The sequence below is a fragment of the Callorhinchus milii genome, unplaced genomic scaffold, assembly GCF_018977255.1.
Source record: "Callorhinchus milii isolate IMCB2004 unplaced genomic scaffold, IMCB_Cmil_1.0 Scaffold1, whole genome shotgun sequence".
NCBI lineage: Eukaryota > Metazoa > Chordata > Chondrichthyes > Chimaeriformes > Callorhinchidae > Callorhinchus > Callorhinchus milii.
In genome coordinates, this window is record NW_024704742.1 from 122,306,252 (window position 1) to 122,320,380 (window position 14,129).

Below are 14,129 nucleotides of genomic sequence, written 5' to 3' on the forward strand. Positions count from 1 at the left end.
AAACAACACTGAAGTATCTAACCTGCATTGACAATGGAAATGGAAATACTCTCTGTAGGAAGCTTGAAATCACCATTCCTTCTTTAGTTTGGACAGATGTCTGTTAATACAAATGAATGCTACAATTTCCAAATGGCATTCCTGAACTAAAGAAATTAACCAACATTAGCATAAAAGGCTATTAATTGTATGAGTTAACTGTAACCCAACACCAAAAGACATTACCTGTGTTGGTGCTGTTTTGGTGATAGCTTGCACATGTATTTGTTTTAGTGCAATTGAACCCTGTTTACCTGGTTGGGAGTCCCTCAGACTGAAAATACAAAGGAAATCTTTGCTGAATTGTATAATGCTGTTGTATAAATGGCATCTGGGACCATAAAAACTTTCAAGCGATCACTTCCTTGGCTAAGCTTATGGTATTGAGTCCTGTAGCTCAGTAGTTGGAGCACTCGCTTTGCAAGCGAGAGACCTGGGTTCGATTCCCGGCAGGGTGAAACCTTCGGCAAGTTTTCTTACTCCACACGCTTGATGATAATCCCTGAAAAAAAAATTGGTCATTTCAATCCACAACTGTTTGTGGGACCCTGCTGTGCGCAATTGGCTGCCACATTTCGTCCACAAATATACAGTCAATTCACTTTACAGTCTATTCTGTGAAGCACTTTGAGAACATCTAGAAGACGTGAAAAGTAATATATCAAATGCAAGGATTATTATAACTCTTACAGTACAATGGAGAGAATGTTTTTTTTTCCCCCTGATGTTTCTCAATTTGTTCACCAAGTGCTGGGAGTTTTTGGGAGATTACTGGTAGTTTGGTAAACCAGGACAACTGGTGTTTGGTACACCAAGGTCTGCTGCAGTGAATACATTGACTATCTCAGGTTTAATTGTGCATGACATAACTATTAACCTTATGTACTGGGACTGAGATAGATTCTTGTATGGATAAAAATCGAGATGGTATGGAGATTGGTGCGTATTAAGTAAAAACAGAAAATGCTGAGCATTCAAAAGATAAAGATAGTTTAGTTTAACATTGTGGGAATAACATAATCAAAACGAGGGGATTTGAACAAGAATAATACAGGTTAAGAGACTTTTCTCTTTCAGATCTGACTGACCCACTGTGTGTTAACATAGTTTGTTTTTATTTTACACGCACAAATTTCTCAACACGAGATCAAAAACTGGAAAAGTCCAGAGAAACTGATGCCATTAGTCCACAGTACTCACAGGGCTAAAGGGACCTCTTCCTCCACTCCCCACGCCCCTTCTTAAACCCTTTAATTATTGATTCACGCCAAAACCAGGTTTGCATGTGACAGCAAACGCATGACAGTGTGGTTTTCCTTGAAGAAGCACTACTGTAGCACCACACATTTCACTGAACACATAGTTTTCTCTTGGTTACAACAATAATGGTGTCTTGCATCGTGTTTTTGTTGTTGCTAAAACTTATCCTAGTACTCTACAAATTGAAAAGTTTATTTTAAAAAATACAAACACACCATCAGTGCTCCTTTTACAAAAAAACAAATACAAAGAATTAACATTGTTGTTTTGTTTTCTCTCCCGATTTTTTTTATTGAATGTTTTTGGTCAAGCTGGGAGAGTGATGATGGTTCTGTCATTCAGTAGATCAGGGACCAAAGCAGCATGGACAGATGGTAGTGACTCTCCATTTACCATTAAACCTTCATTCTCCAATTTTGATTGTGAGTGTTAATTCTGTGCCTCACACTGTTAGGAGCATTTGTATTCACTGTTTCCAGAAAATATTACGATTAAAACGTTGGTGAAATATAAGACAAATAACACGGATTATTAAAAAAAATATTTAGTGGTAAATGCCGAGAGTGAATGCAGTTTCCAAAACACAGGTAAACAGAACATAATTTCAGTCAATCGCAGCAAAACAGACTTTACTTTGCAAAATAAAACTGTGTGGAACAGTAATAGACAGGGCATGTCCAACTACAGCAAGCAAGACAAAGGAAATATAGTGCATATCTCAGTGTTCGGCGATGGGAAACTGACAAGCCAAAAAGTGATTTTACGTAGAGATTCAAAAGATATTAACATCAATAATTCTTTGTAATTTTAAAGGAATACTGATGGTGGTGTGCCTCCTTTGCAGTATTTAACCGCGAGTAATAAAGAGATGGTTTTCCATTCCTTTCTCCCCTTTACTACCCAAATCGATAAGTGTATCACTTGTCTGCTTGAGATTTGTTTGATGACTCTGTCCCTGTTGATAGGATAAATCGCCATCAGAGACCCGGTTTGGTTTCAAGGAGATCAGAACCAGTGCTTACATTGGCTGTAGGAAAGTAAGTGACTGCAGTAGCTGCTCCTTACCATAACTATTAACAACCAAATCTAGACAATTCCCCTAGAACTATTACTGTGGTGTTTAACTGATTGCTTCTATAGTACTTTGCTCACAAGTAACAAGAAAATAAACAAACAATTTGGATATTTGTGTTAGTCTTCCCTCGTTCTCAGTTTATTATCTTATTTTTTAGACATTTCACATTGTTTAAAGTGGGAAGAAATTAGTCACATGGCTTTTGTACATTAACATTGCAAAGTGTTTGTGAAATTCATTGCCTCTTTCTAAAGCAACGGCTCAAAGTGGCCCCGATAATAACTTTTTTATTTTCTAATCTGAAATATGTCTCTCTTCAAATTTTCCCTCAATTAAGTCACCAAAAATATTATTTTATGTATTTTGTGCAAGTTATTACAAAAAGGAGGGGAGTATTAAAACTGACACATCTATTGGACCTCTTCTAAACATTCCCCATTTCAGCATGGTCTGAATGTGCAGGTAGCATCTACAGGCATTTTTATAGCTCTAGCCCAGCGACTCTGCAAACGAGCCAGTAGGGGGCACTGTGGTGGAACCTGCCGCATTGTCATCTCTTATTGGCTAAACATTTCACTATCTGGTGATGATCTGACCCATCAAATCATTCAGTGGTCATTCCTTATTTGTACAGCAAAATGAGACTCTGTGTATATATGGAGGAAAGGAGAGAAGAGGTCTGAGTGCGCACACACACACACACATACATAGAGGCATTTTACAGGACAAACACTAAACAGCATTCAGGAACTAGACTCTGCCCTGAATTCCCTTTTTGGTAGCCCAGCGGCACTGAGGCCAATTATAGTGATCCTATTGTGCCTTTGCAGTGGATCAGATTAAGTTTCCCAACTCAGCCTGGGGATTCCAGATTGGCTCCTTTTTTTGTTGAAAAGCCGGGTGTCTGACACACGCGGAAACCCATCACTGTGCTTAAGAGTATCCAAACTAAACTAAGAGCTTCATGCATCCCACTGACATGTGGAAATTCCAGAACTATTTATTGGAAAGGAATGTGCACTCTCCCTGGAGGGACACATCCTGCTTACCTAATTCCTGGAGCGTGTGAGGTGCAGGTTGGCAAGAGCCAAGGCTTGAGGCACTGCTGGAATCTAACCAGCTAACTTGCTCCTTTATGTTCTGTGACTCAGTTCCACAGTATGTGGTGCCTGTAACCACCTGAGCTCAGAATGGGCACATATCCCAGTCAGATATCAGCAAGAGAGGCGCCAACCATATCTTTATTGGTGAAGGAGAAAAGCTGATTGTTATTTCCGTTACTGGGGCATCCTTCACGGGTTCAGAACCATTCACCCCAGTGTAATTGATGTCCCTTTTTTGTGTAGGAAACAAATGGAAAAAAATGTTTACCAGATACTTTTCCATGGAAGTGGCACCTTTTTAAAATAACGTCCTCCCCACAGAAAGATACACTTAAATAGAACAACTTAATCCTAGAGATATGGATTACGTTCCCAAATCCAAGCGTGGCAGATTTGGCGCTAATCTTTCATGCCAACACCAAATTCCAGCTATTGATTTTTATTCTGAGTGTCAGAAATCTCCATTTACTCCTTCCTGGTTAACAAAAAGCCTTGCGACTAATCCGTAGATAGAAGTGTGTGTTGTGGTGAAGTTTGTAAACTAGACATTTTCTCTGATGTCTCTCCCATTATTTATTTTACAGAGAGAATAATGGGTGAGTGAGATTGATTGCAAACCAATAATTTCTTTGGTTTATTCTCACCTAAAACCTACAATGAGATTATTTCAGTGCAATCTCCCAACCTGTGATTTTTTACAATGTGCATAAGCAACACTGCTTTTAAGCATGAATTCAGCCCTGTTTTTCCTGTGTTGGACAGGAATATACAAACAGGAGAAGGCCGTTCAGCCTGGCAAATTTCTAAAGCCAGTTTATTAGATCATGGCAGATCTTTTATTAGATCATGGCAGTCCAGAATCTTGGTGCCTTGTTCAACCCTCAACTATCCTTTCTTCCCCACATCTGTGCCATGTCCCGCTCTGCCTTCCCCCACCTCCGCAACATTGCCCGGCTCCAACACTGTCTCACACCGCAGGCCGCGGAAACCCTCATACATGCCTTCATTACATCAAGGCTCGACTATGCAAACTCACTGCTTGTCGGCCTCCCCAACTCCTCCCTCCACAGGCTGCAGATTATCCAGAACTCTGCAGCCCATGTCCTCTCCCGCACTGGACTCTGCGACCCTATCACCCCCATCCTTGCCCAACTCCACTGGCTTCCCATCACACAGAAGATACAGTTCAATATCCTGGTCCTCACCTTCAAAGCCCTTCATGGTATTGCTCCCCCCTACCTCTCTGATCTCCTAACCCCCTACCATTCTGTTCACTCCCTCTGCTCAACTCTGTCCCCCGCCTTGCTCGCCCCACTTATCGGCAGGTGGGCCTTCCGCCACTCTGCACCCACCCTCTGGAACTCCATTCACAGTCCCTCCGGCTCGCCCCCTCCCTTGCCTCCTTCAAAACCCACCTCAAGACCCTCCTCTTCGACCGTGCTTTCGATCTCCCTGCTTCCCCCCTTACCCTCCCCCACCCTGACCCTCAGCTCGGGTCTGAAACTCTGTCCAGCGCCTTGGATGTCCTCCCGACTTGAAAGGCACTATATAAATGTAATTTTGTTTTTATTGTTTTAATCCCATTTCCCTGTCTTTTCCACATATCCTTTAATATGTTTCCTTGCCATGTATCCAGTTATCTTCCTTTTAAACATCCCAATTGATTCGCCTCAACAGTCTTCTGAGGCAGTGTGTTCACATTTCCACAACCCTTCTGTGTGAAGAAATGTCATTTGATCTCACTTCAAACCACCCCAGCTCTATAGTTAAAATTAATTTTCTTTACTGTGTATTTCTCTGGCTGAAAAATGAGTCTGTATAATTGCAATTCCCTTCATTATTTTATGAACGTCACCTGACATTGGCATCATGGTCTGGCATCAATAGCCAAGATATCCCATGCACTTAACCTGTGATCAGTTCCTTTCTGAACAGTTAAATTGTGGCATAATCCCTACAGTAGGTGAAGAGTTGATTGTGGAGCCAATTATTATAGCATAGCAATGCTCCGTACATTATTTTATTGTTTTTTCACACAACGGGTTATTGGAACTTGGAACAGCTGCAAAATGGCTTGAAAGAGATAAATATGTATGGATAAATATTTGAAGAGGAGCAACATGAAAGGGAACGGAGAGAGAGAGAAAGTAGGGAAGTGTGGTCAGATATCTCCAGTGGAGGAGTTGGCCATAGACTCAGTGGGCTGAAGAGCCTCCTTATGTGCTGTAATATTTGTGAATCTACAGTTCAATCTTTGCTGTAAAATGCGTTACTTTTCTTGTAAAAGGAGGAATCCAGAAAGAGACTGAGTGTACCCGCCTGCCCTGTGTAAAGATTTTGGATGGCAGCAGTGTCATAAGCATTGCTGCACTGAGTGAAAATAAAACTTAAGTGACCATTTTTACTCTCATTTCAAAACAAGAGTGTAGCCACGCATGCGATGATGTACAATTGGGATGATGCTAAAAGTAACTATATTTTCAGCCCTTTTCTCTGCCAACACCAAGCGCAGTTGCAGAACATAACCAGTTTGGTGCCCGGAAAAGGGCTATGGTTGTGTTGTTTTCTCTCCAATAGTAAAGCGAAGAAAGAAATATGGGGATGAAAAAGAAGAGCAAACAAGTGAAAACTCGAACAAATAAATCATCAAGAGAGAAGCATACAAAATAAAGGACCACTACCTCTAGCCACAATCACAGATGGAGTCCCCTGGTAACATTGGAAGTCTGTTGCATTCACTTGTGTGCATTCTGTATGATCTTCTTGTTGAAGTAGCAGTAATCCAACATTGCTTCCTACTGTAGAGTGAGGTTAGCTGTGAATTTGGTGTTGATTTTGATCAGAATTTTACCTCTGGAGAAAGCACATTGGCAAAGCACTTCCTACTAAGGAGGACATTTTACTGCAAGAAAAAAGTAGACTTTCTGGAAAAATCGTCAACTTTTCTCTGGAATACAGATACTTCGAAACACTTTTGGCAGAATGGAGCTGTGGGAGAGAGTCTAAAGAAAGTTTAACAGCCAATGGAGTTATTTTTTGGATAAGCTGTTAAACTGTGGACCCATCTACCTATTTTCAAATGGACATTAAAGATTCCATGATCCTGTTCATAGAGAAAAGTGGTTTCTTCTTGTGTGCTGGCCAATAATCCTCCAGATTAATTGTTCATTCACTTCAATTGTTTGAAGGAGCTTGCTGGTATTTTTGGCTGGTGGAATTACCAACAAAAACACAGTCACTACATTGACATAATTATTTGTCAAGATTTGTGAGATGTATAGCCATGATAAGGTGCTCTAAAAATGCAACCTCTTGCTTTATCAGCAGCAAATGGACAAAGCATGGAGGTACATTGCTTATGTCCTTGCAAACACATCAAACAGCTTGTTTGTGAAATGCTGTCTTCATCACGTACAGCCACTGAGAAAGTCCATTATGATTCTCGGTGCAATGGGCCTGTGAAATGGATTCAGCGTGGGAAAGGAGAAATCACATACCACAACAAGTCTTTGTACAAATATTTATCCGTTTATCCACTTATTGGAAAATGAGTGGGTTTTATGGGTTTTGCAGTATTTGAAAATGACAGAAAAGATGCGACATCTCATTTCCTACAGAAGATTTGGTCGTATGGCTAGACAATATGTTTTCCCTAACTGGGTAAAGTAGGAACACTTGGTAGTAAGTGGGATATTACCCCTCTACAGTAATAGGCACAAAATGTGTTGAATTAATGGCACATCTTAAATTGATAATATTAATGTCTATTAATGATTAATTAATTAATTAATTATATTAATTCTCAGCGAAATAGCTGAGCAGTTGTACCCAACAATAGTGCCCCTATTTAAGACAAGAGGCATTGGAGGGTATTCTTGAGTGTTGTGTAGCAGAAAACTATGTATTTTTATATTGGATGTGAATGTTTGGACAGCTGTACATTGAATGTTTTTCTGATTCCCCCAAAAATGTGACACTTTCACTGGCTCATTACGTTAAAATGTCCGATGTCAAAACAATCCAATGAAAATGCAAGTCTGAACCATCTGGCTGGCAGGTGACATCTGCTTTTGTTTATTTGTGTCACTTTTAATTTGTTTCCCTTTGAATTGCTTCTTTTATCAACGTTATGCATGGACAACCACACACCACAATGGGAAATGACAGACAGAGAGAAAACCAAGTGAATAACTACAGGTTAATGGTGTGTGGAGAGCAACCTGTTCAGAGTTAGATCAATGAATTGACAATAAAATTTTACTAGTATAGAATAACACTAATACTGTAGTATAGTATAAGTCCTGAACAGCAAGAGGTGTTTCAGGGATTGGATAGTTCTTTGAGGCATTATCCTTTTGCCTTTAGGACCAGAGTTTCAGTTTGGTTTAGAGTGATAGACCAAGAGGATTCTCTGTCTCGCTTTCTGGTGTTTGCAGAGGTCCTAAATGGGAGGAATTGGAACCGACTGAGCTCTGTTCCCAGTGGATCCAAGTCAATGGTACATTTTAGGTTTGATTCCTGGGTGGAGCAAAATATTAGGCAAGTTTCCTTACTCCACAAGCCTCTGTTCACCTAGCAGTAAGTAGGAACCTGATTGTTAGTCGATTGGTGGGTCGCTTTTCCGGGGGTAATAATCCCTTCTAAAAGAAATGTTTGTTTAAAAAAATAAACATAATAATTTGGTCACTCAATCCACTACTGTTTGTGGGACACTGCTGTGTGCAATTGGCTGTTTTGTTTCGCCCACAAAATATACAGTCAATTCAGTTTACAGTATAATGTGTGAAACGCTTGGGTCGTCTCGAAGATGTGATATATCAAATGCAAGGATTGTTATTATTATTTCACAATTGGCACCAAATTGACAGTCGAACTTTAGGTTAGTTGGTATGAGAGATGGAAGATTTCGTGGAGTCCTGTAGCTCATTGGTTAGAGCACTCGCTTTGCAAGTGAGTTCAGTTCCAGGCAGGGCAAAACCTTGGGCAAGTTTCCTTACACCACACAGAGCCTAATAATAATCCCTCCAAAACCAAAAACAATAATAAATCAGTCATTTTCAATCTACGACTATTTGTGGGACACTGCTGTGCGCAATTGGCTGCCGCGTTCGCCCACAAATATACAGTCAATTCACTTTACAGTGTGTTCTGTGAAGTGCTTTGGGACGTCCTCCCGACGTGAAAAGCGCTATATCAAAGGCAAGGATTATTATTATTATTATTATTATTATTTACTGATGCAGTCAAAGTTTGTCATTGGGGAATATTAAAAAGGGACTCTTCCATTCCCCTGATGCTGCCAGGCCTTAATGAGCTGAAAATACTTATCCCAAATTAAACTGAACAGAAAGAAAACAAATTACTGCACTGATTGAACAGTAACTTCCTAGGGACAGATTGTGGGTAGAGCACTGGTAGACCTTTCAGACATCTTCCAGGCTCAGCTTGGATTTTGCTCTGAAGGTTTCATATTGAACTCCTGTGAGATTTGCACTGAGGAAAGCGAAATTGGATAATAATAATAATCCTTGCATTTGGTATAGCACCTTATCAAGTCGTTGAGACATCTCAAAGAGCATTGCAAAATATACTTTAAAGTGAATTGACTGTATATTTTGTGGGTGAAACGCAGCAGTGTCCCACAAACAGTCGTGGGTTGAGTGACCAAATTATTATTATTATTTATTATCTATTATGCTGCCCAATAAAATAAAATTAAAACTATGTTTAAATTTGATATAGCGCCTTTCAAATAAGGGAGAACCTTCAAGACACTAAACGCAATTTTAATAAATAGTGTAGTGACTGTGCATTTTGTAACCAAAATTTGGCAACTAATTTGGGCACACCAATGTCCCACAGACAGCGATGAAGTGAATGACCAATTTTATTTGGGAGATTAATGGCCAGGACACCAGGAGAAACTCCTCTTTGAATATTGCCATGGGATCTTTATTATCCACCTGAACGGGCACATACGGGACCTCGGTTTAATGTCTGTGAGTTCAACTTCCCAACTTGGGGCTTAAACCTACAACCTTTTAACCCAGAGGCGAGAGTGCTGCCAGTTGAACTTATAATAATAATAATAATCCTTGCATTTGATATAGCGCTTTTCACGTCGGGAGGACGTCCCAAAGCGCTTCACAGAATATACTGTAAAGTGAATTGACTGTATATTTTGTGGGCGAACGCGGCAGCCAATTGCGCACAGCAATGTCCCACAAACAGTCGTAGATTGAAAATGACCAATTTATTATTGTTTTGGGTTTTTGGAGGGATTATTATTAGGCGTGTGGAGTAAGGAAACTTGCCCAAGGTTTCGCCCTGCCTGGAATTGAACCCAGGTGTCTTGCTTGCAAAGCAAGTGCTCTAACCACTGAGCTACAGGACTCCACTTGGCTCATACTTAAATGCTGTGTATCCTGCAATGTAAGCTTTTAAAATGTGTAGTTTTTTTTAGCCAATTTTTCTTTGAAATAAAGCTTTCAAAAGATCAAAAAGTTGCACACAGGGTCACGCGAACAATTGTCTTGTGTCACATGTACATGGTCCCCACTGTCAGAGTTTGCTGAACTCTTCTCTATGACAACAATGACTTTGTCATTGGTAAACCTGACCTGTGTATTCCAGATCTTATTTGTTCTATAGCTGCAGCTTTCAGCCCATAAGTCCAAAGGATTGCAATAATCATTTTTCTTCTACTTGGATTTACGAATAAAATGTTAGCAACATTTCATGCAAATCTGACATCTTTTTTATCTGCATTTGAAAATAATGACGATATGTTTTGATCTTTTTCTCTCTTTTACTGACACAATCCCTTTATATTATCTTTTGATCATAACCCTGATACTTTTCCTGACTGGCTATATTTAGAATATACAGTACTTTCTTTGGAGAACATTCCTCGTTGCTGGAGTCATGACATGTGCTTGTGATGCTGCCATTTATCAGCCCCCAAAGTAATGCAGAGGAGAGCTGTGTTGCTATCTGTGACTGGGGCAGAGACATAATGTGTCAGTGTGAGCATGACTGCCAACTGGGCTTTAAAGTGCAGCTCTGTGTTATTTGTCAATCACTTACCCATTCGGAGTATTGTGGTAGTTACCCGGAGGAATGGAAGAGCTGACACAGGTGTTGCACTGCAAAATGCAGCCATTCTGTTGGGATCCTGCCCTAATGCACCAGGTCTTTCCTTTGTTAATAGTCAACGCCTAATAATAATCCCTCCAAAAACAAAAAACAATAATAAATTGGTCATTTTCAATCTACGACTGTTTGTGGGACATTGCTGTGCGCAATTGGCTGCCGCGTTCGCCCACAAATATACAGTCAATTCACTTTACAGTATATTCTGTGAAGCGCTTTGGGACGTCCTCCCGACGTGAAAAGCGCTATATCAAATGCAAGGATTATTATTATTATTATTATATCTGTCCCCACAGATGACTTCTGCATTAGGCCGGTATTCTGTGTAGGAGGTTAACGTTGCATGCTGTCAGCAAAATGTCCAAATGAAGTTGTCCGATTTGTTTTATCAGCGAGTGGGTGCCATGGCAAGATCATAACACAGTTTCTTTCTCTGGCATTATTTTAAAAGTCAAATCTCTCCCATAACAATGCACAAAGGTCATCGCTAGGAAAACTTCTGGAAGAAAATGAGAATGAACATCTGCATCGCATTAACATTTTGGACATTACAGTATTGATAATAAATAATAATCCTTGCATTTTAAACAGTGGTTTTCACGTCTTCTAGATGTCTCAAAGCGCTTCACAGAATATACTGTAAAGTGAATTGATTGTATATTTGTGGGTGAAACGTGGCAGCCAATTGCACTCAGCAGTGTCCCACACACAGTCGTGGAATGAAGTAACCATTTTCTTATTGGTTTTTTTCTTGAGGGATTATTATCAGGTGTGTGGAGTAAAGAAACTTGTGCAAGGTTTGGCCCTGCCAGGAATTGAACACAGGTTCTCGCTTGCGAGGCGAGTGCTCTAACCACTGAGCTACCGGACTATTTAGAAGATATGTCCAAAAAAAAACCTTAAAATGCTTGTTATTGAAGGAGTGTTAAAACATAATCCATCTGTGCCTGATGCAGTAATGGACTGACAAGAATGAAAACAAGATGTGGGCTTGATACATTGCAACTTTTCCAACCAGAGTTTGGCAGTCCCCACCCTTCATCCCTCTTGTTTCAGGTGAAATTATTTTAACAAAGTTTTGGACGTGATAAGGCGCAGTATCAAATGCAAGGATTATTATATTATTATAAACTGGATTGAATCAGAAGGTTGTTAGTTGAGCCCCATTTAGGGACTTCAAACTTTTATAGACTACATTTATAAAGCGCCTTTCATGTCAGAATGTCATTTTGTTGTTGTTGTTCAAACTTACTTAGTCTAAATTGATACTCCAATGCAATGCTGATGTGCCATCCTTTGGATGAGATATTAAACCAAGTTCCCATCTGCTATTCAGGTAGACATTCCCATGGCGCTATTTGAAAAGAGAAGAGAGTTTCTCATAGTGCCCTAGCCAACAATCGTCCAAATAAAATTGATCATTCATATTATGACTTCTTGTGGGATATTGCTGTGTGCAAATTATCTGCTTGTTTGGCTACAAATATACAGTCATTACACTTCACAGTAAGATCCTGTGAGATGTCTCGGTGATGTAATAGATGCTATATCAAATGCAAAGATTATTGTATTATATTAGTCTATTGTTCTGCACTGCCTGCTTCTGATTCTTTTCTGTATCTTTCTTGCCTCCTCTTGAGCTTTTTGTTCGGTGTGATTGAAGGTCAGGGATTTTTTTTGACAATGAAACAAGGCTCTGACTTGGTGCTGAGGACACCTGGCATCTCTGGATGTCACAGGTCAATTGCACAGGCTGCTCTACAGGGAACAGCAAGATAGCACCTTATTGCAAAGTAGTAGCATCTGACCTCAAATGAAAGGTGAAAATCAAATAGATTAAAACCATAAATTAAAATACGAATCACAGTGAATAATTTGTAACCTGTTAAACTTCAGGTCAACGCTTTATTTTCCTTCCGCAAATGTTGAACGTTTTTGAAACAGACCAATGAGACACTCCTAAGTGATTGCAATGGGCACGGGTTCAAGTAGACAAAATATCCATAAAAGCAGTGTTGTCGTATTGGGAGTGTTTCAGGCAATTTAGTTGCCAGAACAGGCTGCTCTATGATAATGTCTATGTTGTCTGCTCCAGCATGTTTTTGCTGCAACAGATGCATATGTGTTGTACTCTGAGCCCCTTTCTATGTGACTGTTGTATCCGTATCTGCGTTTGTGTTAAAATGTAAATCAAGACCCTGTAGTGATGGACATTGTGGTCAATGTGATCCTATCCTTGCTTCCTCCTGCATATATTTAAGCGTTGAAAGTGCTGAGAGAGAGAGAGAGAGAGAGAGACACTACTCCTTTCTAATGCACCAGAAAAAGCGGTCATGTCAGCCCCTCAGCTGAGCTCTCATTGTCTTCAGATGACAGTGATGCTCCTGTGCTACTAGTCGATGACGTGGCTGCCTATGCACCCCGGAGGTTTGCTTGGGCTCATTCACAAATAGCAAGGCCACTGCTTATCCAGAAATGTTCAATGACGTTGCCTTTAACAAAGGTGTTAGCTTTTCTCAATAGCTTTGTGAGGCATGTCTAAACACCCTTGATAAAATATTAAATATAATTGTTGCTATGTTTCTATTTTACAGCCATGGAGATGACCTTATTGTGACCCCATTTGCGCAGGTAGGTTCTGGTCCACCTTCTTGCATGTTTTAATCTTGCTGATCACATTTCCACATGGGAGGATTCTTGCCCAAGTACCAGTTTGAATACAAACAAGCCTGTAACATATCTTTCAATTTAATCCAAACAAATGTCAGTGCATCAAGAGGCTGTGTTTGACACTTATGCTATCTTCCGCGTAAGGAAAGTTGTTAAGAGATGTGGACAGAGAATTATTTTAAACATCTGGGAGACAGATGTATTTCGGTTTAGAATACAGGCTTGATTCCTGGTTTAGTTTTTGCGGCAGGTCTTATTCCTAAGGTTTTTTTTTAGGAGCCGCACAAAGACATGTCTTATTGAGTAATGTGTGTTCCGGAGAAGGTGCATGTGGTTTGTTAACGAGATCCATAAACCACACACATTCCATTGGAGGCTGCACTTTATCAGAGAGCTCTACGAGGTGTTACAATTTGTTCATTGTCAGTGGTTCTGCAAACCATCTGTAAACCATAGAAAGTTACAGCATAGTTTGGAGTGCTTGTCTCTGCAGTAAGTAGGACTTAAGTTCCACGCATGAACTTACACTCTCAAATAGGTCATGGGTGATGTAAAATCCGTGACACAGAATTGTGAGCAGAATCATGTTTTTCAAGTTTGGCAAAAGCTTTGTTTAACCTACAGACAACTTGAGAAACTATTCTGGTAGAACTGGGTCTTGCTTACCCTGAGGCTGCTGTTGCCTGGAATCCATCTTGTTCAGTTTGAGGGTTGAATATCCAAGGGGCTCCATTAACACATTCCCACCTCCAGCCCCCTTGCCCTCCACCCCTCTTGACTCCAAACTCCAGCTCTGGTGCAAACCCTTGACAGTTCAGCATCATGGGACG

At 40.2% G+C, this 14,129-nt stretch overlaps 1 protein-coding gene across 3 annotated transcripts in view; it reads left to right on the top strand.

Annotated features, from left to right (window-relative positions):
* The window catches only part of pde4d (phosphodiesterase 4D, cAMP-specific), a 360,576-nt gene that overhangs the window by 255,817 nt on the left and 90,630 nt on the right, over window positions 1–14,129 (top strand). For 2 of the 3 annotated variants that reach the window (XM_007892156.2, XM_042335145.1), the window contains exons 4-5: window positions 2,265–2,336; window positions 13,224–13,260. In XM_007892156.2, coding sequence (XP_007890347.1) covers window positions 2,265–2,336; window positions 13,224–13,260 — 109 coding nt within the window. The remainder of the gene's footprint in view (window positions 1–2,264; window positions 2,337–13,223; window positions 13,261–14,129) is intronic. The other variant, XM_007892157.2, reaches the window with a different exon arrangement.